At 40.0% G+C, this 26,496-nt stretch overlaps 1 protein-coding gene across 12 annotated transcripts in view; it reads right to left on the bottom strand.

Moving 5' to 3' along the window:
- Window positions 1–1,755: 1,755 nt before the first annotated feature.
- The window catches only part of PPP4R1 (protein phosphatase 4 regulatory subunit 1), a 67,702-nt gene continuing 42,961 nt past the window's right edge, over window positions 1,756–26,496 (bottom strand). For all 12 annotated transcript variants that reach the window (XM_049830248.1, XM_049830251.1, XM_049830247.1 and 9 more), the window contains 11 exons: window positions 25,806–25,936; window positions 23,860–24,377; window positions 15,911–16,086; window positions 11,648–11,743; window positions 10,160–10,345; window positions 8,496–8,657; window positions 7,764–7,864; window positions 5,935–6,055; window positions 5,700–5,834; window positions 4,556–4,697; window positions 1,756–2,846 (listed from right to left, as the gene is read on the bottom strand). In XM_049830248.1, coding sequence (XP_049686205.1) covers window positions 2,683–2,846; window positions 4,556–4,697; window positions 5,700–5,834; window positions 5,935–6,055; window positions 7,764–7,864; window positions 8,496–8,657; window positions 10,160–10,345; window positions 11,648–11,743; window positions 15,911–16,086; window positions 23,860–24,377; window positions 25,806–25,936 — 1,932 coding nt within the window. In that variant the 3' untranslated portion in view covers window positions 1,756–2,682. The remainder of the gene's footprint in view (window positions 2,847–4,555; window positions 4,698–5,699; window positions 5,835–5,934; window positions 6,056–7,763; window positions 7,865–8,495; window positions 8,658–10,159; window positions 10,346–11,647; window positions 11,744–15,910; window positions 16,087–23,859; window positions 24,378–25,805; window positions 25,937–26,496) is intronic.

Genomic DNA, 26,496 nt, shown 5'->3' with positions numbered 1-26,496 from the left:
CATGTTGGGTGAAGGAAAAAGGAGAAAGACAGCAATTTCTCCTCTTCCCTGAAGATGATCTTTATTTGTTAGATGTCAGAGGAATTCAGGCACTCTGCAACTGAAAACACTCAGTCTTCCTTAGGAAAAGCCTCAAACTCTCCCTCAAATTCACAGGCCTGCACCAGTATTGAAGAAATACAGAACAGAGAGAAATAAGGCACCTGGAAGATCCGTCTCATTTTTCAGCTTAAAGGTGTCTTACCCTTAAATAACTAGAAAATACCTAAAGAGATCAGATATAATCCTTCATTTTACTGGACTAGTGGAACACTATGTTAGTACAGTAACAAAATTAGGTTGGGATGTGTTCATTCTGGACTCCAAACACCAGGATTTAAGTCCCAGTACTCCTCCAGTGAATACTGCACTCCATTCACAGTTAGAAGATGACCTGAAGCATGCTCTGGCCTGAACAAAGTGCTGATCCCGTTCACCTCAGAAATCATACACATGAACCAAGTACAATTCAACTGTGATTACACTGAGGCAAAAAAAACAGATGAAGGGATTTTTTTACCTGGAACAAAATGCAGAAATCAACTGGACTTCAGTGTGTATTTCTAAAATGGGAATCATCTGGCCTGGGAGAGCACTAGTTACTTTCAATTGTTCTCCGTATGGCAGCAGGGAGAGCTCAGAAATCTTCCTGCCTGAAGAACTCACTGCTTTCTGACAATCTGCTGTCACCCAGGCATGGTGCTGTCACACTGCCTAGTCCTGTAGGAACTTGCACGTGATTTCTGAACAATTATCAGAGAACATGAGGAACAGAAAACCTGATGAGAATATTACCTGTACTACAGGAACTTCTGACCTGGGCATGTAGTTGCCTTTTCAAATTTCAAGCCAATTTTGAAAAGAAAAAGGGATGAGCAAAGGAAAAACCTAAATTAAAAAAAAAAAAACCAACCCCAAACAAACAAAACCCAAAACAAAACAAGAAACCCAAACCCCAACCCTAAAAAAAAAAAAATCCACCCCCAAACCTCCCCCCCAAACCCTCTAAGCTTCAAGGCAGACAGAGATGACTCTGTATCTTAACCACCTCCATGGCCATGCTCAGGAGTAGAAAAGCAGGCCTTTGAGAAATAAATAGCAACTTTCTGTTTACTAGAGAAGAAACTGCAAAAGAATCTATTTTCCCAAGAAAATGTGGAAACAAAAAAAGAAAAAAAAAGAAAAAAGAGATACCTGCCTGAGGCTGAACTGCCAGCGTACTGGACACCTGACTGATAAATGAAAATATTCTGCTAAAATACATCAAAGATAAGCTGCCATAGCCATTTCTACCTCCTCAGGAAAATAAGCTTCACACGCTTCAGGTTCGGCAGGCTGGAGGAAAGGTGATTTAAGCAAGTTGCCCCTGGAACACATGGAAGGAGATACTCTATCAGTCATTTTAAATGAGAGGAAACAAAAGCAGTCAATGGACTGAACATAGATTAAGGGCAGTTTGAGCTCACAGTTTCCTGTAAATCTGGACTGAGTTGGACTCACTTCAGCAAAGATGCCATTTCATGCTGGAGTGACAAGTTCCCAAGCACAACAGGGATGCTTGAAAGAGAATCTAGCAAAACCTCAATTACACAGCCAAAGTACATCTGTGCTGTAGTATATTCCATCTCAAAATGCAAAATTCTTCACAATGAGTAAGCAAACCCCTTCCCCCTGCAATAGCCGTCAACATGTAAAGAACTAGAAAAAAAAGGCCACTTAAATTTCAAACTTATTCTTTTAATGTCTGAAAAAGGTCACAGGATTGCTTTCAATCTTATTAATAAATTTTATTTGGACAAGTAGAGAACAACTTGTATGACAACAGCTTTAAACAACAAGATTAAAGACTGCAGCACTCCAAGGAGGCTCACAGATATGTACAGTATACGAAGAAAAAAGTTGCACCTCAGAGCCGATCATGATCAAGTTAAAAATACCTGACTTAAAGTACATGTGCTAATAAATTTCCTTTAGGTCATGACCAGCATGAAAATAATTAGGACACAGGTACTCAGCAAAGTTTTCTTGCTAATGGGTACAGCAATATGCTGCATTTAAGGATTAAAATCAAATTCTAGTTTAGTGTTAGCACTGAGCCCTTAAGAGAAATCCAAATTTCTACTTTTCCCCATTTACAAACATCAAAGCTATTCCCACTTAAGGGTGTGCCCAGCTGCACACAAATCAAGTCCTTGAATGATAAAAACTTTTATCGCTAATACTGGAGGTCTTACATCTTGGTATAAATTTGCCTTTCTGGCCATTTCATCTATCAGTTGCTACAGAAAATATTTGCTAAGTTAACTCCTCAGGAGAAAAAATGCAGGTCTCTGGAAATCACATCCTTTCTACAATGAAAATGATCTGCCAATTCAAGTTTCATTTGTTCAAGGAAGACAGAAGATTTAAGGCTTCGGTGGCAAAAATAATCCTCTGAGCAGTGTTTTTCTAAAGTCAAGCTGACACAGGCATGTTTATTTTTCTTGACTTAAAATCCTTGGTATCAGGTTTACATAACATCCACCTGTTAAATCTGACAAGAAATCTCTCCTTCCAAAGAGGTTGTCCTAGCTCAACCATTTTAGAAGCATTTGAGGACAGTTTGTTTAAATTTTTTTTAATTATAGCAACATTCAGAACTTTTTAATAAGTTGATGAAGCAGTGCTCATGGCATCATCTGCAATTTTGGTACTGGCAGGGTGTATGCTTGCAAAATATTTGACATCACTGTCATCATCCATTTGAAGCACCATAATTGTTTGTTCCACAGCCTCTTGATGCGAGTTGGCAGAATTTAGAAAATATTCTGTAAGAGAAAATGCACAAGACTTACAGGAGAAAATGACTGCAGATACTTCAACACAAACCTCAGCATACTATCATGAGGTTCAAAATCTCAGGAGACAGTGCACATGTATAGTCAAATTGGAATATCTGAGCAGGCACACAATACACACTTCTGAATATACCTATGAATTCACCTTAAAAAAAAATCATTCCATGTTTCAGAGCACAATTGCTCTAACAGTGCTGTTACAGTACAGAATTTCCATGCTCCTTCAGTATAAAATTAAGCGTGACAGACTCCATTACCAGAGGAAGACAAAACCTGCAAGAGACTCAGGAGTGTGCTGCTATTTGTGATGGAGGGAAGGTATCAGAAACCCATGGGCCATGCCACTCCATTTCACTGGCAAGCTTGCCAAATAATTATCAGACAATAAAACTACGATAACATGAAATAAGAGTGGAAGAAGTTCCAACATCTGACAGTTTTCATGAACTACACAACACAAGTTGCATAAAAGCAGCGTAACTACAAACAGCTCATAGGAAGGACAATTTAGATCTGAGGTTTAAAAACTTCTGAACTTCTTATTTAAACCTGCCTTTCATAATCTATCCACCATCCCTAATCATACACACATCATCTTTGAGGCAGGGACTACCTGTATTATAAGCCTACATAGTAGCAATGCAGAATGGAAGTGTACCATCCAGGTGGGGAACACAAAAATAACCATGACAATAACAAAAATACCAGTACTACAGGATAACAGGAAGAACAGTGACAGCTTTGGCACAGTTCACAGAGGATGAATTACTGCACATCAGCTGATCCATCTTAACTGTCTACATATGCTTACTCAGAGTCTCCAACAAGCACAGGACAGCTAGCCATAGCCTAGTTCTCAGTGTTGGTATCCTTTGCGTTGTCCAGTGTTTTGAACATTTTGCATTTTTCTTCACATGTTCTACAGTAGAAACAGCAGTCCTCAAGCCAGTGTATAGTTTTGAGAAAGTAAGTGACTAGAACTGGATGAAGTATTCCAAGTGTCAACACTCTGCTGGTTTACAAAACAGCACAATATTTCTAATGCTATTTTCCTTCACAGTGCTTTGGACTCTAAGCACTGCTGACTTCTGGCATCTGCTATGTACTGGGGATACTTTCCTAAACAGAGTCTGCAATTTGAAAGTTGCATGTCTAATTTCCCTGAAGAGAGTCCAGAGAAAATTTCTTCCCACTGCTACCATAAAATATAAAAACCAAACAGCAGCCATCTCTTCTGCCCCAGTGAGAAAACAGATGGTGGATTTGTATGGAAGGATTTTTCTTTCTTATTCTTATTACACAGAGCATCAACAGATTTTTTTTTTTAAAACCAAATAAAGGGCACTGCTCAACAACTTCACAGTTCCTCGTTGTTCATCTGTGCTTTCTGTGCCCCGATGACACCTCTACAAACTAGCTTATTCAGGGAAAATGGTACCAAAAGAGCAGGCTGGCATACAAGCAAGAACTCTTATTTCCTCAGCATTACACAACAGTGGCTCTGATACCACAACAAGATTCATAGTTTTACCTCAGCCAAGGTAACATACCACACCAAGGAGACTGTAAAAGCAAGAGTGACCCACATCTGATGTTTCTTGTTTCCCAGCTGACTATAGGAAAGTGGAGGGACAAAAAAGATATGCAGTCAGCGCATTGCAACTCTTTCTGCCACTAACCTTTCTCTAAAAGGGTTTGCTTTAACGTTTTTGCAAGCAGGACTCGAACATTTGGAACCCTGTCAGATGCCAAGTGTAATAAGTGTGGCAACAGATGCACAGCAAACTGGTCCATGGGCAGGCAGTCATCTTCACTGATAGTCTGGCAAGAAGACAGAAGCAATTTCATTAGATTTCAGCACAGTGAGGTTAAAATCCCAACACATAATCAGAGCTAACAGATGTTATTACCTTCATAGCACAAATACAGTAGATAGTATCCACAAAGTTTTAAAAATATGGTACAATACTTTCTAACACAAAGTCATACACAATGAAGCAAGTTAGAGTTCAGGAAATTCAGGCTCAGTTAGAAGCCCACTTAATTTTGTATGAAGCCTGGCAACTTCCTTACTTTCATTCATTTTTTTAATCACTGTATCATTTGAAAACAGGGAAGAAAAGTAGAAGACCTTCCCAATCCTTTTCAAGATTGATTTAGTCTTTGTTTTAACTAGCTACTATATTAAGACAAGAATTGTCTATCTCAATAAACATCCGTTGTACCCAAACACATTTCTCTAAACTCAAAGCTGACATTTCTCCAAATACTTCAAAGACCTGTCCCACTTGGGCAGCAGTCATGTTGGCTCCCAGTCTGCACCTCTGCTACAGCCTCTAAATTTGACCATTTCCTTGGGACCCAGCTAGTTTCAGTTCTGCTTATTTTGCTGACAATATATTGCTTTTTGACGAAGCACTAGCTGGCTAAGGAGGTACAGGCAACTCCTAGTGCTTGATTTGTAAAGGGTAACCTCAAAAGAGTGGTAGCCTGCTGCAGCATATTACAAAAATCTCACTTCCTGCTGAGTAACAAAGCCACTTCTCAACTCAGGGATTATTTTGTTATGCTTTTGTTTTATATTCAACATCAGATTTAACAACCTGATGTTAATAAGGTAAGCTAGAGATGCACTCAAGCTCATCTATGGAGCAACACTGAAGAAAGCAGCCATGAAACCTATTCCCTTGGAAACAAAGTTCTCAAATATTCGTTAAAATAGTGTCAATAGATAGCTGAAGAGTTCCAGTTGCTATCTCCCTTTAATTCTTACCACAGCCCCCCCAGCCCAAACCAAAAAAGTTGAACAAAAAGACATTTCACCTGGCAAATAAAGACAAAAGTTTGTCGACCAGACCATTTGTGGCATCTACAAAACTTTTCAACAAGTTCATTCATGAGGTCTACCACAAAAGTTGATGTTGAAGCCATGTACAGCTTTTTCACCATTTCGCTAACCTTGAAGAAATGAGAAGAAAAAAAAAGCCCAGATCAAAAATTATTTCTGACCACCAACCCTCAGAATTGTGAAATACTGAATTTACTTAGATTGCTTTACCAGCTTATAAGAAATCCAACGGACAGAAGACACTTTGTCGGCACAGAGGCTGAAAGCAATAGGTCGCAAATAGTCATAAATGTCTCTGGCACTGTACAGATCTAGAAGCAAGATCAGTTGCCTACAAGACAGAAGAACCACCAGAGTATGTTATAATAAGAAGGTAGCTTTAACTGTGATTATGATCATTTATATGACAACACTTGCCAAGTATGCCATGTGGCCATAATAAAGTTACTGAAAAGTAAAATTTTCTATTTTTCAATGCCATCAGTTTCAGGTCACTTGAAAATTTTAAAATGCCACTTAATCACAACGATGGCAAAATGCTACATGAGCTCAAAGAACAAAAAACTAGGAGAGAGGCAAGGAACCAAGGTTGCATTTACAAGGCAGGGATCCTGATAATGGCTACGGTGATCCAGCTGCAAATGACACCACAGTGTGCACGTACATTTGAATACCTGGTAAAGACATCTCACACATACAACACATGCATAGCTACAAAGCAACTACTCTGACTTAGTTTGATAAGTATCCTTGGTCACTTAAGTACACTGATTTATCACATCAATAAACTTCCTCTGCTTCAGAGTATGCTGGACAACTAGAGAAATTACCAGTCGTCTTCAATTTGTAATGAGTTGATTAAGATTTCAGCAGGTTGCAGACACCAGTATATGTCATGAATGGCAGAAAGTATGTCAAAAGAAGCAGCATGACATGTTACAAGTAGCCAGTTGAACATCTCCATACCAGCAGTAACAAGTGAGTGACTTGTAGTTACTAAATTGAAACAACACTTAAACATAGCAAAAACATCATGATCAGTTGTTAAACTAGGTCTCTCAAAATGTAATGCAAAAGATACACTGTATTTAGTCATTACTATATGCTCATTTCATTATTCCTGCTAGAGAAGCCCTGGTCACAGTGTCTCTCCTCACAGGGTAAGTGCTGCAGCCTTGATCATCTTGGTGGCCCTCTGCTGAACTTGTTCCAGTTTATGAGCATCTTTCCTGTATTTGTATAGACACATTGCTCCAGATGAGATCTGAAGAGTGCTGACTAGAGGGGGCTAATCTGTTCCCTTGATACATTGACTGTGCTCTTGTTGATAGACCAGAATTGTGCTGCCAGGACACACTGCTGGCTCATGTTCAGCTCACTGTCCTCCACCATACTCTGGGCCTTTCCAGCAGAGCTGCTCCCAGGGCAGCCAGTCCTCAGTCTGCCTCCCTATCAGAGGCTCTTTCTTCCCATGGTCAGAACTTGGTATCTATCCCTTGCTGAATTTCATAAGCTCCCTCCTCTGCTAGCTTTCCTGAGCAACTTGACCCTTCAGAGCTGCCTCCCATGGGAGCCCAACTACCATTTCCATGAAAAAGCCAAAGTCTGCTTGGATGAAGTCCAAGGTCACTACTCTGCTACTTAGTTTCTTTACTCCCCTCAAGATCTTGATCTTCTCCATTTCATGGTCACGAATTCAGCATACTCACCAAATACAGCAACTTGAAATCAAATTACTAGAACACTTCTGTTGACTTCATGAGCAATCAGATGTGGTCTTCTTTTTTGGAAGCTTATTTTTTTATGGAAGGGTAATGTTTTCAACATACGGTGATGGAAAAAGACATTCAAGTTCCAACTATTGGAAGTGATATACAACTACTGGGAATTTTTAAGCAAGGGGGACAAGTGTAGAAGGATAAGGACTATCCACTAATAAAAAATGAAATTAAGAATGTCACTGTAAAACATCTATTCTATGATTTTAACATTTTAAAGTATCCATAACAATAAAAACAAGCATCCAGAAGACTACATACTCAGCCAGCTCAGCACGGAAACGCCAGTTCCTGCTGTTATCAGTCACTAGGAATTCCTGAAGCTGATAAAGATACTCTCGTCTTTTGTCAAGGTGAAGAAGCTGTAACAGTATATAAAGAAACATAGGCTACAATCAGCAGATAGAATAAGAGCTTTAACATACAACTAATGAAACACTTGCTTTTACTTAAAAAACCACCACCACAACAACAAAAAACCCCCCACAAAACCAAAGAAACCCTTAGCAATGCTGTTGCTTTCGTGGGCTAAACCCATCATGCTTAAGTCTGTAAAATTACATGGGGCAATGCTGAAAGCAAGATCTGATCTAGTCTCTACCTTTACTCTAGAAAACAAAAGGGGTCAGCAGTAAAGTTAGTATTGATTTTAAAGGTTTCATGATTTGTATCTTTCAGCTCAAAAAATGAGGCAGTTACAGAAAAACTCCTAAAGAAATTTGACAAGTAAGCTGCGTAGAGAGGTTAGAACCATCAAAAAAATTACCATCCACTAGCACCTAGATATTGAATAAACATGCACAAACCAGGCTGTTCAGAGAAAAGACAGTATCAGCAACACAGATCTCCTGTAAAATATACTCTAGTATTCAACAGGCATCTGTATGGATACCCACAAAGACTTATGCCAATGTTATGTTAAAAAGCAAGTGCATACAAAGAAATGAAGCAAAACACATAATTGCACACTTGACCAGAGTTGAAAAGACATACCTTCAGAAAGTCATGCAAGTGTTTAAGCACACCTATCCTGACTTCGTCTAAATCTTTTAAAAAGCCATTGAAGACAGGAACTAAATCTCCAGCTGTAAGCTGGTCTCCAAGAATAACTGCAAGTTCATGTATAGAAAATGCTAGTGTCCGCCGAACCTTCCACTGTAAAATAAACAAACAAAATTTACTGAGGTATCATCTGAAGTGTTCTATTTTAACCTGAGGGTCAGTATCCAAGCTGGACTCGCAGTCAGCTACAGTACTTACAAATACATTCAACAGTATCTCATGTAAGAATTGAAAATGAAATTGGAAATTTAAGAGAGAGAGAGAGAAGGAAAGAGAAGACAACTGATAAGGTATAATTTCTTCCACCTGAGTATCAAGGAACTAGGCAAATAGAAGTAATGAAAATATTTTAATTTTCCAGGTGTCAGGAAAGAAAATAGTATTCCTGACATCAGTACTTTTCCACACATTACTCTCTGCTTTAAATTCTTTGGGGTAAATTAGTTCCATACTACTACTCTTTCACTCATTTAATTTGTAAAACAGAATAAGATACATATATTCCACAATATTTCAGCTGGCATATTTTAGCTTCCGTAATAGCTAAAGTTTCACCCACACTGAGTGCCCAACAGTCCAAGTACCAGTAGAGCTTTTACTCACCCCAAATTGAGGGGGCACTTTTTTAACGGAGTAACTATTTAAAGTAAGTATTTTTAAAAATAAAATAGCATCTATTCTTTAGCCAGCACTTTCCAATTACCATGAGTACTGTTCTTTTGCCCTGGTCTGGCGATTCAATCTTAACGCAGATTAAACTGGCAATGAACTCTGGACAGTTTTGAATACAGGGTAATTTGTTTTTACTTGTTTTAAATTTATTAGCTGGTTGTTTTTGATGGCTGGAAAAGAGTTCGGAAAATATGAGCAATAGCCATGTATAAAATTACTTACTACATATCACTGAGAACTGCTGCTTTGACATAGCAAGCAGCAAGTTCAAGAGAGGTGAAATAGTCTGAAAATGTTTAAAAAGAGCATCTCCAAAAAAGGAAAGACTAGGAAACAACTGTAAACCAACAGCAAAAATCCACAAAGCCACCTCCTTACCACCTGACAAGAAGGAAAATGCTGCTATTTCCAGTATTTGTTTTTAAGACAGCAGTGCTGCATGGTGATAGTGATGTTATTCCCTTATGAGTAACTGGATGCAGCACCAAAAGGCCACCAAACGCCTGGCGTGAGGCTGACTCACTGAGCTCCAGACATGCCCGCAGGGGCACATGTCTGTTCACACACAGCAGCACAGCCCAAATTCTCATACCTCTGAGAATCCCAAGCACTGCCATAAGATCTGAAGCAAGCAGAGGAAATCAGGAGACCTCTCCTTACCTTCCCACTGGAGCTCCACCTCCCACTCAAACTGCCCCATTTCCTTACTACATGAGCAGCACACATCCCCAGCTTCCTCTGAGACGACTGTTACACTTTCATTCATTATACAAATAACTAATATCAGCAATAGAAAGCTTCACATAAAAAGCAGAGCAACCCAACACCCAGTAAAAAAGAGAAATCATCATAGAAGTTCAGATTATTCATTGTCACATCACAAAAAGTTCCGATCATTCACTGTCAGAGCTTCTTGAGCTTACCTGCATGTCAGATGCCAGTGTCTCATAGGTGTCTTTCAAACAGTGCCAATTCTGTCTGCCTAATGTAAGTGCCACACCTGGCAGGCTGTAGGCACAGTGTTTGGCAATCTCAGTATCAACTGTTTGTGCACGAGATGGATCAGTCATAGATAAATACTGATCCAGCAAGGCTTGAGGTACAACATCCTACAGCAAGAAAAGGGTAGAGTGTTTACACTATTTTCAATAAATCCTCATAAGGCTTACTAAAATTCCAGGGCGCACTGTCAGAAGAACATTTTTTCCCCCACAACTATAGAGTATTATTTGATTACAATCTCTTAATAAGTATGCAAAGGTGGTGTATTTCATAAGCTCCACCAAAAAGTTGCAAAGAAACGATGATGCGAGTGGTGGCTATTTAAAAATATACAGACCAAGGTAACAGATGAGTGGGTGGATCACTGTCTACTTAGGCAGACCAGGAAATTAAGAGACTACGTTCTACTTTTCTACGAACATTCAGGCTCGCAGGCTGTGCAAATTGGCCATTTTAACTCATCCATAAAAATAGGCAGAACAGCAAATTACAAGGCTTGCTCCAAAATAACTTTCCTATTCCTCTCAAAATCTTGGGGAGGTGGGGAGAAGAAAACTAAATTAAAACGCCTTGGAGAGGGAGGGAAAGGGAGGGGGCAGAGTATAGTGTGTTCAATATGGCTTCCAAACTCCCTGAGTAGTCAGCAGGAAGGAAAAGGCTTCTCCAGAGACAAAGAGATCTCTGGTGAAGACCAATCTTTCCCTCTACTGAGGGAAGCATCTGAACTAAAATTTTGTGAAAACCTCTTTGTGTTGACTTCAACACTGTCTTTGCTTCAGCTGTTGTTGGTTTATCTTGGGCACTGACTCTACCCAAGGGGGTGCACAAGAGCATTTCCCTAACACAGCTGCCAAATAGCTCGGCTCACGTAAGCAACAAGAGGGACTGAGGTTCCCAACTCAAGAACTCACACTGGTGCAGGGTGGCATGCTTAATACTGAAATATGTAACAGCAAACACTCGATTCCTTTTGAGAAAAAATAACAAAGAGACAGTTCAAGCTTAATGAAACACTTTCACAACTTTTCTGCAAAAAGCTGTCATGGGGTGGGGGTAGTTCCACTCAAAACATTTAATAAAAAATCCTGTTTCCTCAATAACCTAATCTCCATTACAGGATAGTTTCCACAGAAAATTAAACCAAATGAAACCAGAGCCTGGAAGTCTACAACAACCATTACCTCATGTCAAAAACCACATAATTAGAACAGAAGCAACTGCTGAATTAAGCCATTCTCTATGGAAAAACAGAATATTTTAAAACTACTTAAGAGATTTGCCATATTTAATAGAAACTACATTACATCAGAAATGACTGGATGAAATGCATAAAAGAAATCCCCATATACCTTAAAAATTTCCACTTATCTGATACATAGGTAGGAAAAACAGAAGTCATTGTCATTTACCTGTACTTTGGATTTTCTTTCTTCTTCAGGGCTGAAACTACTGTTGGTGCTCAAATCTGAATCATTATGAATATAGTGAAGTGTAGAATCCATATTCTAAGAAAAAAAAAAAAAGAGAATAAAAGTCACACAAAATACACTCAAGGATTAAACACAAAACAAATGTCAACATCAAGAAGTGCTGTCCTCACCTCAGGGTCTTTTTCTTATATTAAAGGAATACATGTTTTAATATCAAATACAATTTTGCTACAGCCCGAAATCAAAAGGTCTGTAAGATAAATCTTTCTGCTTTCAACTTCAAACACAGGCTCCTCTTTTTCTGCTCTATTTTGGTTCTTATGGAATGAAAATCACAGGAGAGGAATACCTTTAAGACTGCATTAAGGAAAACATAACTAACATATAGGTCACATTGCTTCTCCTCTGAAGAGAAAATGAAAAAACATCTGTAGCCAATGTTATTGTATTTGTTGCTTTGGATTTGTGCTAGAGAAAGGTCAAAACAAAGCCACCCTTACACTTAAGAGTAGAAAACTAATTAGTCTTATGCTGTTCCTCCTTTCCTAGAGGTGATTGTTCTATAATCTTCTCTGCAGATGAGCTTCATCTTATACAGAGTCCTAGTGGACCAGAGCTGCTGACACTAGTCTTAACTCCGCTCAGCAGTTCAAGTGTCCTGGCTACATATCTGGGCCTTGAAGATAAGGACTGAAACTGTTTCAGAACTCTACCAAGCAGCAGAGGTTTGATACACTATGATAAACTGGGCTGCTGAGGGGATGCACTGTCACTTTCTATACCAGTGGAGTTCCCCAAATACAATGGACTTTGCATAATCAACCACGAATTTCAAGTAGTACATGATGAATATTTGAAAAGTAGATCAGGCTGTTGTGCAGCAGAATAGGACAAAGGCATTTTTGCTAGATATGAGCCAAGGTATCTATTCACAGATGCTGCAGGGTGAGCTCCCGGGGTCAACACAAGCATAGAGAACATGCCTACTCTACCAGCTGTTCAGATCAGTTTGACAAAGAGAATTTTCCAGCAAACTATAAACGTCTTCAAAAAAGCCTCTAGGATACCATCTGTCTTCCTTGGTTTGACTTCAGACAGTTGCTTTTTCGTCTTCCATGAGCTGCTTTCATTTAAGCACTGAGTTGTAATTTTAGACCCTAAGGTATAATTACAGGTGATAAAGAACAGGCAGAGCTGTGAGGCAATTGCATATTGCTGGCACAGCAGCCCGAGTCACCTGTCAGGCTTATCAAGCAGCAACAAGAAGGCATCAAAGAACCAAGGAAAAAACAGATCTGCAAGTGACTCCATAACTGAGTGTGTCCAGCAGCATACAACTCCAACTATAAAACCTCCAGAGGCTCTGAAAACCACCTCTGCAGGATTTTAGTTTGCCAGTCAATTCTTCACTCTTTTAGCCTTTTTTTCAGAAAGAGAGATAATTTTCAGCAGGACCAGAAAGTCACTGGCTTTGACCTCTTTCAAATCAAGAAATTATGAGGCAGCCAGCATAACCTAGCCACAGTGCCTTCCATGAGTTGCCCAAGTACAAGGGACTTAAGGCTAGTCATGCATTCTGCTGCAATAAAAATGAAAAGACTCCACCCTCACAATCTCTGCTACCCCAGCTCTAAAAGGTTTAGTTTAAAAAAACAAAACCCACACCCCAAAACCAACACACTAACAAAACTTCATTGATGGAACTAAGTTGAACAACTAAATATACTGAGGGGTGTCCCAGATAGAAACATTTTTACCCAGCCACTTTTAAACTCAAATATGCATTCCAGAAAGGAAGAGCTTCAGTATAGAACCACAGCATCAGTTGGTATTTAAGTCAATGCAGTATCTCTATTCCTGCAGATGAAGTTCCATCTGTACTTTTTCCATGCAACATGCACACACTGAACTGAGCATTGCAGAGAGCCAGGACATAAAATTTCAGCTGGCTTTAGCCTGAAAGCTTCTTGCATACCAAACTGGTAAATTGCCACCTCTGAGATGGAAAGTCTTTGTCATGGCCTTACAAATCTCTCACGTGAGGCTTCCTTTAGCTGTGGTGTAACAGGAACTCTGTGGTTGAGCTTCATCAACCCCTGCTCTGCGCCACAGGTTGCACACAAAGCCCACAGCTTTGTCCCACCAGGACAAGTGGTGCTGGCATTTCGTGACTGGGCAGCTGGCCCAAACAAAGAGAGAATGGGCCAGTCTCAGGGGTCCAGTGTCCTGGCATCCACTCTCTTCTTAAAGAGAGTTACTTGTGTCAGACAGGAGTGGGCTGATTTTAGTCCACTTTCTCTTTCTTTTCCTTCCCTTCTCCCTCTACCTCCAACCAAAAAAGGACTCCCACACCCACCCACTGGGAACACAACTTGGGGGATTTCCTGAGGCCTACATTCATTTATTAAACCTTACAGAGAACATACAACCTAAAGAAAATAAAAATGGTGGCTCTTGAGGAAAAATAAAACAGCTGTCCTCAACCTCAACAGACAAACTTCATCTATGTCCCAAAACATTATCTGTTCACCTATTACAATGTTTACTTTCATTTGAATAGAGAATCTCTCTTTAACATGTAGCATGAACTCCTTCAGGAGCCAATACAGCTGCAGAAGGACAAGCAAAGTGTGATTTTGCTTTGCGATATGTGTGCAGAACTGTGAAGGCTGCTTTCAAATATAAAATGCTGTAGCTTGATTTTTCTGAAGTGTCCAGTACCCTATTGAGACATTGCTATGCTGAGACAAAACCCACCACCACCACAAAGAAAACATCACAAAAAAACCACCTGTGAAAATCAGAGCTCTCTTCACTGTTAGGGGCACAAGTGAACAGTTCACTTTCTCAACAGATGACAGCTTGATTCCAGGATTCTAGGTCACCTCTATAATATCATTTCACTTGCAAAATGAGGACTTGATTCAGTGCCAATAACAAACAAGGAACTGACAGATTAAGAGCATCCTTTTAAAGACTAAAACTGAAACATGCAAAACCAACATATACCAACAATGTGACTAGTTCTTAAACTTTCTGCCAGCATCGTACTCTGTAAAGAAATAAAATGCAGGACAGGTCCCACCAAACAAATACCACCCTCATTACCCCCAAAAATTAGAAGGACAGAGGATACATTTACACTGTCATTTACAAGTTAGCAATAGAAGGAAGTGACTACAACAGATACTATGACAAAGAAACATATCAAGCCTAACATCAGGAAGTGGGGGCCCATTGTCTTTTTGAAACAAACCAACCAACCACATTTGTAGTGTTAAACTATGATTGTGTATAAACAGCAGTATCCAAGTTGATGTCACATTCCTCTACTCCCCATATGGTTTTGGGCTACATGGTAGTCCAACAGCTTAGGTGAAAAGTTAATTGTCATGTAAAAACACTGCTTTAATTAAAGAAGATTGAAAATGTCAACTGCTAGACTTTCAAAGACATTTATCAAAATTTCATCTGAAAATACCATTTAGGCAATATGATTCAACAAATCACTTGCTGTAGTTTTATGGAGCATATTTTGGAACCATTGCTTTCCACACAGCTATAGCTTTTAATACCACCAGAGCTTGTGGCACTGTACACAGCAAACATAGTGGGTTTGGCTTAGCCTAATACATAGTACAGAACAGCAAACAGCATCAAATGCCACAGACTTCAGGCAGGCAGGGGGCAGTGCTGGGGTGCTGAAGAAGTAAGCACAAAAAAACCCTTTAAAATGCTACTGATTGCCAGAATACACTTTCTCTTTCAGCAGTCCACACAACATCCTGAATTGCAGGTTCTGAACTTCTCTTATGCAGTCCAGTAAACTACTATAAAACATTTTGACAGGGAGCACAGGGAACAAAGTACCTCTTTCTCCAGATGGTGGGGATGTGGAAGGGGATTCACTTAGCAGGGCTCTGTTTGAAGGGAGGCAATTTCACAGTAATCAACTGCAGTAGCATTAAAACGTGATAGTCACAACAGAGATTTTAATGGAAACAATTTCAAGAATTTACATGGACAAGCACAGAACTGGCAAAAACAAAGGCACCCAACACAGCTCATTTCATTCTGCTAGCTAGCGCTTCAATACCAGCCAACAAAACCAAACGCCACTCTAGCCGAAAGTAGGAACCATTTGGCTGCAATTACCAAACAAATGCAAAATACAGCTCTATTACTGGAGCCCTGGAAATCCTAATGGGAAAAAAATAATAGAGTATAAAACTAATTTCTTACCTCAACAGTGTCACCAATTAAAGGCACAATATCGCCCAGTATAGGTTTAAAATTTTGTTGGTCACTGATAGTTAGTTCCGTCTGTGATTCTGTTCCCTTCCTGACACTGGCCATTGTCTCTTCTTGAGGATCCAAACTGGATGCTCTGAGTGCAGCAGACAACACCTCCACTTGTGCTGCAGCATATGAAAGAGAAATACATGAGACTGAACTGCAATAAACTTTTAGCAAGTCCACAGATCAACTTTTACATACTGACTAATTAACTGAAAGATGGCACAACTGCTATGGGGGAGGTATAAATTTAAGATTATTGACTGTTAGTAAATCCCAAACTGGGGACAATTAGCCTAAAATGCAAGGCAGGTTAACAAGCCACTTTTCCTAGGGTGCTCAACCACACCACAGCTCACTGAAATTTATCTTTAAAGCAAAACAAACAAACAAGAAAACCCCAACCAAAAAAAAACACCCAACAAAAAAAACAACCAACAAAACCCCCAGGAGTAAGAGACTGCTGTTATGGCATGATCAGTTCTTTAAGAATCTTGGTACATACTAATGGTGCAAAGAGTCATTGGGGCAGAACAGCACATGAATACTAACTTACTGACTGGGTCTTTTGTGGGAGGTGGGAATAAGAGAGAGAAGGAAAAAGTAATTCAAATAAAGGTTTGAGAACAGGTTTATTCACACAGAAAGGATTTCATTTCTGAGAGGCTGTGTCCCTTGCTATATACAGTCATTAAATTCTTATGTTTTTATAGCAACTTTAAAGCAAGATCTATCTAGGAAGATGCTAGACCCTAGTAATTCTTTTCTCGACAGGATACTTCAGCCTCCTTGCATCCTCCAAACAAATAATGAAGATTGCATTGTTTGATGTCCTCTTATTCATCAAAAGAAAGCACTAGGACTTCACACTCTGCTATCCACTCTTTTGAAAAAGATCCAGCAGTTCTGAGACTGCTCTGCTTTCCATCCCTCTGCTTACTGCTAATTAAAAAAAAGCTTTGTTGAGCAATGTTCCTTGGATAAAGCCTGACCTAAGCAGATCAGGTATCAGAGGCAATCTTAGCTGCAAGCAACACAGAGTTCACTGCAGACTGATCTACCCTGCTTCTCTCCTTCCCCCTTCTTTCCAAGAAGGTAAGGAGGAACAATCTCCTGACCCATTAAATTCACCCAGCCATCCAGAAGCTCTGTTCCTCATAGACTTATACCTTCCAAGCTTTCTTAAATGCTCATTGTGAAATTAAATGACAAACCATATGCTTGTTTTTAATCTCATTTTGCCATACTAAGTTACAGAATCTAAATTTCTCCCTCTAGCTCTTTTTGATAGAGTTATTAACAACAATTAAACAAAGAAAGTTGGACTCATTTGTAGACAGAAGAAAGAGATATGCAATACATCTGTTATAAGAAGCAAAATTGTAACTTAGCACAATCTTAGCTAGCAAAAATTGGAAAACACTATGGGTTCACTGGTTTCTAGGTGGAGTCTGACGAGCAGGAGTAAAGATAATTCTTTACAGTATGCAATGCTAGCTCCGTAACTGCATCAAATTTCTGACAGAATAACCAAAAGATATTCTTGCTGTATTACTGCAATTCACCTCAACAGGAAAAATCACAGCAAGTTAGAAACTTAAAAACAAAACCAACATTATACTAATACTTCCACTATAAGACACATTATGATAGAAAATATAGTTTGAATATATATAATTTATATATAAATATATTAAAATTGGTAATTGTAAAAAGCTTGCTATGACTTCACTCTTCAAGTGTTACTTCACTGACAATAACCTTCTGTACTTTAAGGCCCATGAGAATAAACAACATCAAAGTTAGTAAATTCCTCCAAAACTTAACAGTTAAATAAATCACCCCAAAATCAAGCAAAAATAGGTGGTCATTTCAGAGCACTTGTTAGGGCAAGAAATGCCTGTCTGATTTCCAGTTCATTCTCATTTAGAGAAATCAAACAAGAACATTAAAAAGAACTATATTCTGCTGCACACCAAGGAGACATTTTTCATGAAGTCTTCTTTCATGAAGGAGAACTTCATGAAAAACATACACTCCTCTCATTTTTGCTTAAAAGTCAAGAAAGCTTACCCTGACTATGTAACACATACTGCTTCAACACTGAATACGTGTTTACTGAAAAATCCACACAGAGCTCCAAAGACTACTTCTAGTAACAAGAGTGAAGGCATCTACAGCAGTAACTGGGAATTTTCCAAGACCTATTCCCCACCCATGCCACACTGTCAGCCTGCACGCCTAGACCACCCTCGCTTAGGGGCTTAATGGGGTGGAGACCACACATATCCTGATTTCCTCTGCCTGCCCTAGAGGAGATATGACACAAACATGCATCTCCTCAGCTTCTTGTCAATGCTACAATCCCAAAATGTGGGGATGAAGGACAGGAGAGGCCAAACTCCCAAGGATTTCATTGACTGGCAAGTGCCTTCTTTCTTCAAGTGCTTATCCATAGGTCCTGTCACCAAGGGTGTCTCCAATACTGTCATTCACTGAAAGGTGAGTGACCTGAAGTCCGTAATCATCTTAAGGTCCTAGCCAAAACAAGAGCCAAGCACAGTCACTACAGAAGGCTCCAGAATGGCAGAGTGCCAAGTATAGAAAGAAGAGAAAAAGAGTGCATATGCGAGTAGGTGCGTATGTGTGCACAGCTCTAGGTGGCTGCCTTGAAAATATCAAAACTTGAGACAGCATCCTAATGAGCTGTCTTCACCACCCCAGGCTCAGGTGCCAGGGCACATCCCCTCATAATGCCATTACACACTGACACAGTCCAAGATCTGTGCTGACACCCTCCTGTGACTCAGATGGCTGCTGCTCCTCCCACCTCCCACAAAGATCTTTCCTACAGCCACAGGACAGGCAACATTTTCCAGAAAAGCATTATAAGTACAATCAAAGGATAAGGCTCCCCTCTCACACATGACAGAAAAATGCCTCAGAGCTCTTGGGAAGCAAGGTTTGGGGAGGAACACTGGAAGGAAATCTGCTGGCTAACTAGCTTTCACAACGACCTGCAGTAAAAATTGTAATGTAAAGGTCAGTTTTGTGCATAACACAGAACTCACATATTGCATTGGTAAGATAAAGTCCATGTTCACTGGATCGTAAACCACCTTCTAATTAACCCTTTCGTCCTTTGACTTTTGCTTCAGGTGAGAAGTATTTTTCAGAAAGGAATTATTTACTCTTGGCTACTGTACCCACACCCTAAAATAACTGGCACAACCTTTAAATTCAAAATGACATTTCACCTAGCCTTATTAAATTTCCCGGTCCTCAGGAATTTCTGTCCCTTCAACATGCTTTATTGTTGTTTTCTGTTTCTCCTGATGTTTCACTAGAGGACATTGATATTTGTAAGTGGCACACTCCTTTCTTTTTTCTGAAGAATCTGCCTTCCTTAAGCCTCACTTCTTTACCTCTTCTCAGAGGTAAAAGCTATGGGCTGCATTAATGGGTACAGAGATGGAAGTAATTAAAACAAAAAAATAAGAGGAGTTTCTTTTCCACTTCCTCCTCACACAACATATTTTAGACTTTTACTGCAGGCAGTGCTAGTAGCCTAACTTACAAACATAGTTTTTATAAGCGAATGGGATCAATTGACCCCACATTTGTGCTGGTTTATCCCTATTAGGTCTCCATTTGGCAAAGCAGCCTGTAACTGGCATAAGCCACAGTTAGCCCCAGTAACCTGCAAGTCAGGCTTTCTCTCTTCCCCCAAATAATATTAAGCAAAGCTGAGATTACATGATTTAGCACTTTCTATGCAGAACATAAGGAGATAAATAAAGTTGAAAAAAGTGTCCCTGGAAAGAAAAATGAAGAAATAAAAACATCTGGAGAAAGAAAAGCAACCTCTGAAGTAAGTGAAGACAGCAGCAGCCTCAGGAAGCTGGAGAAAGGTGACGTGAATAAAGACTCTGTGATAATCTTAAAAGATGGCATACTTCAGAAGAATGTATAGGTTTCCATCTCCCAGTTTGAGACCCTCAGGATGCCTGGCCAGTGGATTGGAAAGGTCCTATTAACAGGGATTACATACCACTACTTAACTTTTGCATAGCTCTGCTAGCCAGTAGAGTTTGTCTGTGAGAAGACAGGCTGTCTTTATCTTGGTTGCTGACTGCTCAACTTTCAATCTATTACTCAGATTTCTCACTTTGGCAACAAGCTAGTTCTGGAAAGAAAGCCTCAAGGTAAAGATTTTTGAGAGTGAGAGTCAGTTAAAGCAGTTCACCTGTTTCTGAGAATGAGATTACGGAAAAAAAAAATATGTTCTATGGCAGCTGATGGTCACTTAAAAAAATTGTATTTGTTAGAGACCTCATCAGTCTCCATGCCTTGGAGAAAGGATTTGAAGTTTGAAACGCAAAATGCCCTGATGATAGGGAGGTGCACTACAGAAACACAGAAAACACAGACAAGTTACAAACCTAACACCCCCACCCCCACCCCACCCCCAACAAAGCCACCACAGTTCATTCTGTGTATGTAAACAGCAACCCACTAGTGCTCGGCAGCCAAGACATCTGGAAGATTGGGGTATGCACTGAACATACTGTACTCTGGGCTGCACAACCTGGCAATGCCTCTCCTTTCAAGTGATTCTTCCCCTTGTTGTGGTATGCTGAGGAACCCCTTAGATAAAAATTGAGTTATTCTGTTCTCAATATTTCTGGTATAAGGATACAAGCAGGTGAGGGAAGAAGCACCTCGCACAACACAGAAGGGTGAGGCGAGACACATGAAGTAGAGGTATGTAGAATCCAGAAAGGAAGAAAAATGAAAACAAAAACAGGAAATAAGAGGGTAAATACATACAGAGGGAAAGGATAGGGGTACAAGCAAAGCGGGGGGAGGGGAGGGGTAGGAAGGGGGCACAGGAAGGAAAAAACTGTACTCCGACTCAGAAAGAATCGCTGCTGGTTGAACTCCAGTACAAAATCTTCACACCTGCCTCAGCTGTCAGGGACTGGCTCTGAAACCAACTAGCAAAATGGAAATCATCAACCTCTGCTGATTGTACCATGAAGGACATCGCCTTATGACCATCATCAGTTATTCTGCAGAATCAAATGATAAAAATTCAGTGTCATCTTAAGAACCTTCAAAAACCCTGTGCCAATGACCTTGGCCAACATGATTCCACGCAACAGGTATTAATTTTCTTTTTTTTTAAGTTTAGAAAATATTCTCACCCCCCCCCCCCCCCCCCATATTAAGTAAAGGATGCTGAAGTTGCACAGTCAAGCAGTGAGAGGCTAGGTACAGCCAGAGTTAAGGTCATCTGAACAACTTAACCTTATTGACACACACCTAACATCATACACTACAGTCTCATTCCCAAACTACACTTTTGCTAACTCATCCCCACTTCATCTTGTGATGTCTCTAGGATGCTTGTCCCATTTGCTATAGAAACCAGAAGATGTGTACCTATGGGAGCTCTCCAGTATGACAGGCCTCTGCTTACCCACCACAAAGAACACAGCATCTTCTGCTCCCACCCCTTCGCTGGGAATGCAGCAATAAAGACAGGAGCACAGCATGGAAGAAGGAATCCAGGACTTGGGTGACAGCAAACCAGTGAAGAAAACACATGCAAGAAAAAGGTCACAGGGATTTAAAAAGAAAGAGAGAAAGAAAGAGAGAGAGAAAAAAAATGCCTAGCTTGCTCAGTCTTTGCTGTCAAGAACCAGCCCACTCACAGTACAAGACTCAAAACCAAAATGGCTAGTCTTGCAAGGGAAAGACCCTAAGCACCGCCTGGGACCAGGGCTGTTTGGCACACACTAGTAAGCCACATATACTGCAGACAAAATTATCTGTGAAATTAAGAAGTTTCATAAAATTCCTATGAAAATAACAAATTAAGACAACCTTTGGACTGAATATTTATACCATGAGTTTGCAACAACAGTTTTAGATGGTAAAGATGGAAGCATTATTCCTGGTATTGCCATGAGCAAAGAGACAGTCAGGGCTCCGATCTTCTGAACCACCCCCAAAGGGAGTCTACCTCCCTCTTGTCACAATTTATGGAATGTAAGGTCCAAAACACAGGCGTTACTTCAGCTACTCAGAGACTAAAGTCTGGATACCTACCACTTCTATGTGATCTTTAGTGTTTGAGACAAGCACGCAAAAGGAATACTAGTCTATCAGTATTGGTCTCAATTTCCTTATGCCTCAATGCACTTTGTGTAAAATTAAAATAGCAACATTACCAAATCAAGACAGGTATGTTGTTAAATTCCAGTTTCTGAAGTATTAAGACTGAATAGTAAGAGTACAGGCAAGAGGAAAAAAGAGTACAAGGTTTAGTAGGTGTGTTTCATGGGGCTTCACTACACAGCCTTGACCAAGTCAGAGGTACTGAATGGAATACAAAGGCAACCGAGTAATTAAGACCACCCAACCCAAATTAGAATAAATGGCACAGATAACCCTAATTCAAATCCTTCCTAACTTGTGGGCACTGGGAACCCATGGTGCTGATAACCTAGTATCAGTTTTCTTCTGCTGAAATGCGTAAGTGCTGGTCAACAACTGCACAGAAAACCCCGACACCCAGTCAAGGGAGCTACAAAAAAATCCGCAACCTGCTCTGAAACAAGACATGAACACACACGACAGAATCAACCCTGTAACACAGAACAATTCTGGATGTACAAATACATGCCTACATAAATCTTCATTAAAAGTGTTTAAGATATGTTCTGTAACTGGACAGAACAAGGTTTTATAAAAAAAATCTAAACAGCAGTGCAAGTTTTAACAGTGAGCTTCAGAGATGGGTTATGTGAAGACTGAAATATTTTTCTTATCTCCTTCCTTAGAGAGAGAGAGTGCCCAAAGCACTCTTAAAGCAACGAAGTTTCATCTGCTGGCTTCACAATAGATTAAATAGAAGCAGCCCAAAATGGATTTAAGAAAAGTTATTAGCATATCAACCTACTAACAACAAAAAGTTGAAAGCAGTATCAGTTTATTTGAAAGTGTTTTTCCCACTCCCAGCTTGCTCTTCTTTTTCCTTCCTACTTTTTCTGGTATAGCAGCATGCTGTCCCATAGGGATTCTTCAGCTCCAGTATAACATAGCTTCTTCCTTAGTAGTACCTCTGGACTTTCTGACTAATGCTCAAGCTTGATGTGCCTTAGAATTTATTCAGCATATGAATACCAAGAGAAATATATCTCCAGTAGGTATGTGTGAAATAGCCAAGTCATTTTAGCCCAGGAGGTACCTCTGAGGTGCTGTTTTACCAGCTGGCCATACTTATGAAACTCTTCTCCACCCTTCAAGAGCTTTTAAAATTAAGGATGTGCATTCACTTCAAGAATTCAGTTTGGATCAATTCTCAGTTTGACCCAACCAACTTGGCACACTTAAGTCAACAACATGAGACTACAATAATAAACACCTTGGAGAAAAATGGAGAAGGCTAATTAATTAAAAATAAAATGGATAATGCATAAAATGAAAACCACTTATCACACTTTGATATTAAAAAAAATAAATCTTAATCTGCCTTCTTATTTTGCATGTATGCCAATTACAAATTAATTTCCTAATCAACAGCTTATGCCACTGAACCACTTATTTGACTATACTGTCAAAACAGGCAGAAATTTATACTGCTAACTGTATGGGTATTCAATTTATGGAAGGAATCATACTACATTAAACATCTTTACACAAATGCAAGTTCCCTTTCAGTTCATCATCAATTTTCACAAATAATCAAAATAGATACAACCTCTTTGAGGACCAGGAGAAGTTAGTACTTCTGACTTCTAAAACAACTGAAAGGTTAAAGTCCAAACTGCTAAAGCAACGTATGCATAAATCCAAACACTAAAAATGCTTCAGCATCTTTACTATACCTTTAACGTCTGGATCATCTATATGAGGTTCTAAATTTTCTATCATTTCTTCCAATTCTTTCCTTGTTGCCATAGGAATGTTTGGAGACACTGGCATAGTGAGTTCCTGAAATTCTCGGTCGAGTATTATCTCAGAAGTCTGCTGAAGCTCGAAGTCAATATCTATTTCAGGAAGTGGAGTCCTCCAGAAATGGAAAGAGTTGTACAATTCCTGCTCTGAAAGAGAGGTTTCCTGTGAATTCAGCCCAGCCTCCCGCAGACCTGCTGTACAGCAATGAGAACTTCGCTCGTTCTCGTCAGCCGTTTCCCCACAAGATTCTGAAGACAAAGTGCAATGGAAGGATGACTCAGTCTGGAAATCACTCTCCCTCTGGGAGTTATTTGACACTGTATTTTGATCTTCCAAGGCATTTTCAAGTTTTGTTGCAAAATGGTCATTATCAACATGTGAAGACAAATCCTTTGTCCTGTTGAGCTCATCCTCTCTTGCGACATCTTCTGTAGTCCTGACTTGTTCACTGTTGAGTGCCAAAGCAAACAAACATTTAAAAACCAAGATATACTTGTTGCAAACAGATGCTCCTGAAAACTCACACAGGTGCTATCAGCTTGCTATGTATCAGACTAGATTTACTTACAGCATAGCAAAATAAATCACAATGTTTGAGGTTGGAAGGGACCTCTGGAAGTCATCTGGGCCAACTCCCCTGTTCAAGCAGGGACACTTAAAGCCAGTTGCCCAGGACTATCTCCACATGGCTCTTGAATATTTTGGAGGATGGAGACTCCACAGTCTCCCCAGGCAACCTGTGCCAGTGCTCGATCACCCTCACAGTAAAAACAAAAACCCAAAAAAAACCCTCAACAAAAAAAAGTGTACATATTGATAAGATCCCCCCTAAGCCTTCTCTTCTACAGGCTGAGCAGTCCCAGCTCTCCCAGACTTTCCTCACAGAAGAGATGCTCCAGTCCCTTCGTCATCTTTGTGGCCATTCCTGGACTCACTCCAGTATGTCCATGTGTCTCTTATAATGGGGAGCCCAGAACTCTAGTCAGCACTCCAGATGTGGCCTCACAAGGGCTGAGCAGAGGGGAAGGATCACCTCCCTCGACCTGCTGGCAACACTGCTCCTACTGCAGCCCAGGATACCATTGGCCTTTACTGCAAGGGCACATTGCTACCTCATGGTCAACCTGGTGTTCACCAGAACCTCCAGGGCCTTTTCTGCAAAGCCACTCTCCATCCGGACATGTACTGGTGCCTGGGGTTGTTCCTCCCCAGGTGCAGGACTTTGCACTTCTTGTTAAACTTCAAGAGGTTCCTGCCAGTCCCTTTCTCCAGCCTATTAAGGCCCCTCTGGATTGCAGCATGACCTGCTGGCACATCAGCCACTCCTTACAGTTTTGTGTCATTAGCAAACTTGCTGAGGGTACACCCTGCTCCACCATCCAGATCATTAATGAAGATGTTAAACAGGACTGGACCCCTGAGGTACACAACGAGTTATTGGCCTCCAACTATGCATTGCTGATCAGCATCTTCTGGGCCCGGCCATTCAGCCAGCTGTCAACCCACCCATCTCACTGTCTGCTCGTTCAGCCCATACTCCATCAGCTTCTCTATGAGAATCTTATGGGAGAACATGTGAAAAGCCTTACTGAAATCTAGGTAGACTATATCCACTGCTCTCCCTTGTATATCAAGTCAGTCATTTCATCACAGCAGGTGTATCCTAAGGTATCCTAAGTTACTGAATAGTCATGTATTTTTAGTAAATAACTGAAAATTCTGGTAGTCTACTAAGTAAGATGAGAAGCTCCAGATCTTTCCATTTACCAGGATAAATACTCAATTTATACAGGAAAGTTAATTTTCTTAACTTGCAGTTCATACAGAAGAAAAACAAGGATGAAAAAATAATTTGTAGACTTAGCAAATTTTTTACCTGTTTTCCTGTGCAGAACCACAACCTTCTGGGTTTTTACCATCTTCTTCTTTAAAGTACTGGCCACTACTGGATGGATTAGCAAAAGTTGATATGAAAGGCCCCAGAGACTGAAAAGCAGCTTGGCGGACCTAGTGGAAAGGGTCCAAGGTGAAAAAAATTTTTATTTTTATATATATAAATTTTGCTGTCCTATAAAACATAAACTCCTGCTACTAGGAATTGGAAGGATTATAAGCCTACTGAGGAAAGCAACAGCAGAGGCTCTTGTCTGGAAAGAGACAGCCAGCTGTATATATAAAGCGCTAAGTGTAAAAAAAAAAAAATTAAGAAAAAGCAGAGTAAAAACAGTTAAATCATGGGTAACTAAGTTGACAGGCCTATTCCCCACAACCAAAGAAATCACAATTATTTAGATTGTAAAAGCAGGTAAATTTGAAAGCTCAGTTGAGAATTTTAACAACTTGAAAGAAAAAAAATTACGTGCAGTGAACAGATATTTCACTACCACGACACTACTGTAAGTTTGACTGATTATAAGCTCTGCATTTCTTTCCCTTTCCTATTTGGCTATGTTGTTCATTTGCTCCTCCTTTCTCCTATTATTTATTCTCCCCTTCTCAACAATTATCCTATCTACCTCCATTTTTATTATTTGATTAACTCGGCTGGGCAACAACTTGCACGACTT

The sequence above is a fragment of the Accipiter gentilis genome, chromosome 27 (genome assembly GCF_929443795.1).
Source record: "Accipiter gentilis chromosome 27, bAccGen1.1, whole genome shotgun sequence".
Lineage (NCBI taxonomy): Eukaryota > Metazoa > Chordata > Aves > Accipitriformes > Accipitridae > Astur > Astur gentilis.
This window is presented reverse-complemented; position numbering and strand designations above follow the sequence as displayed.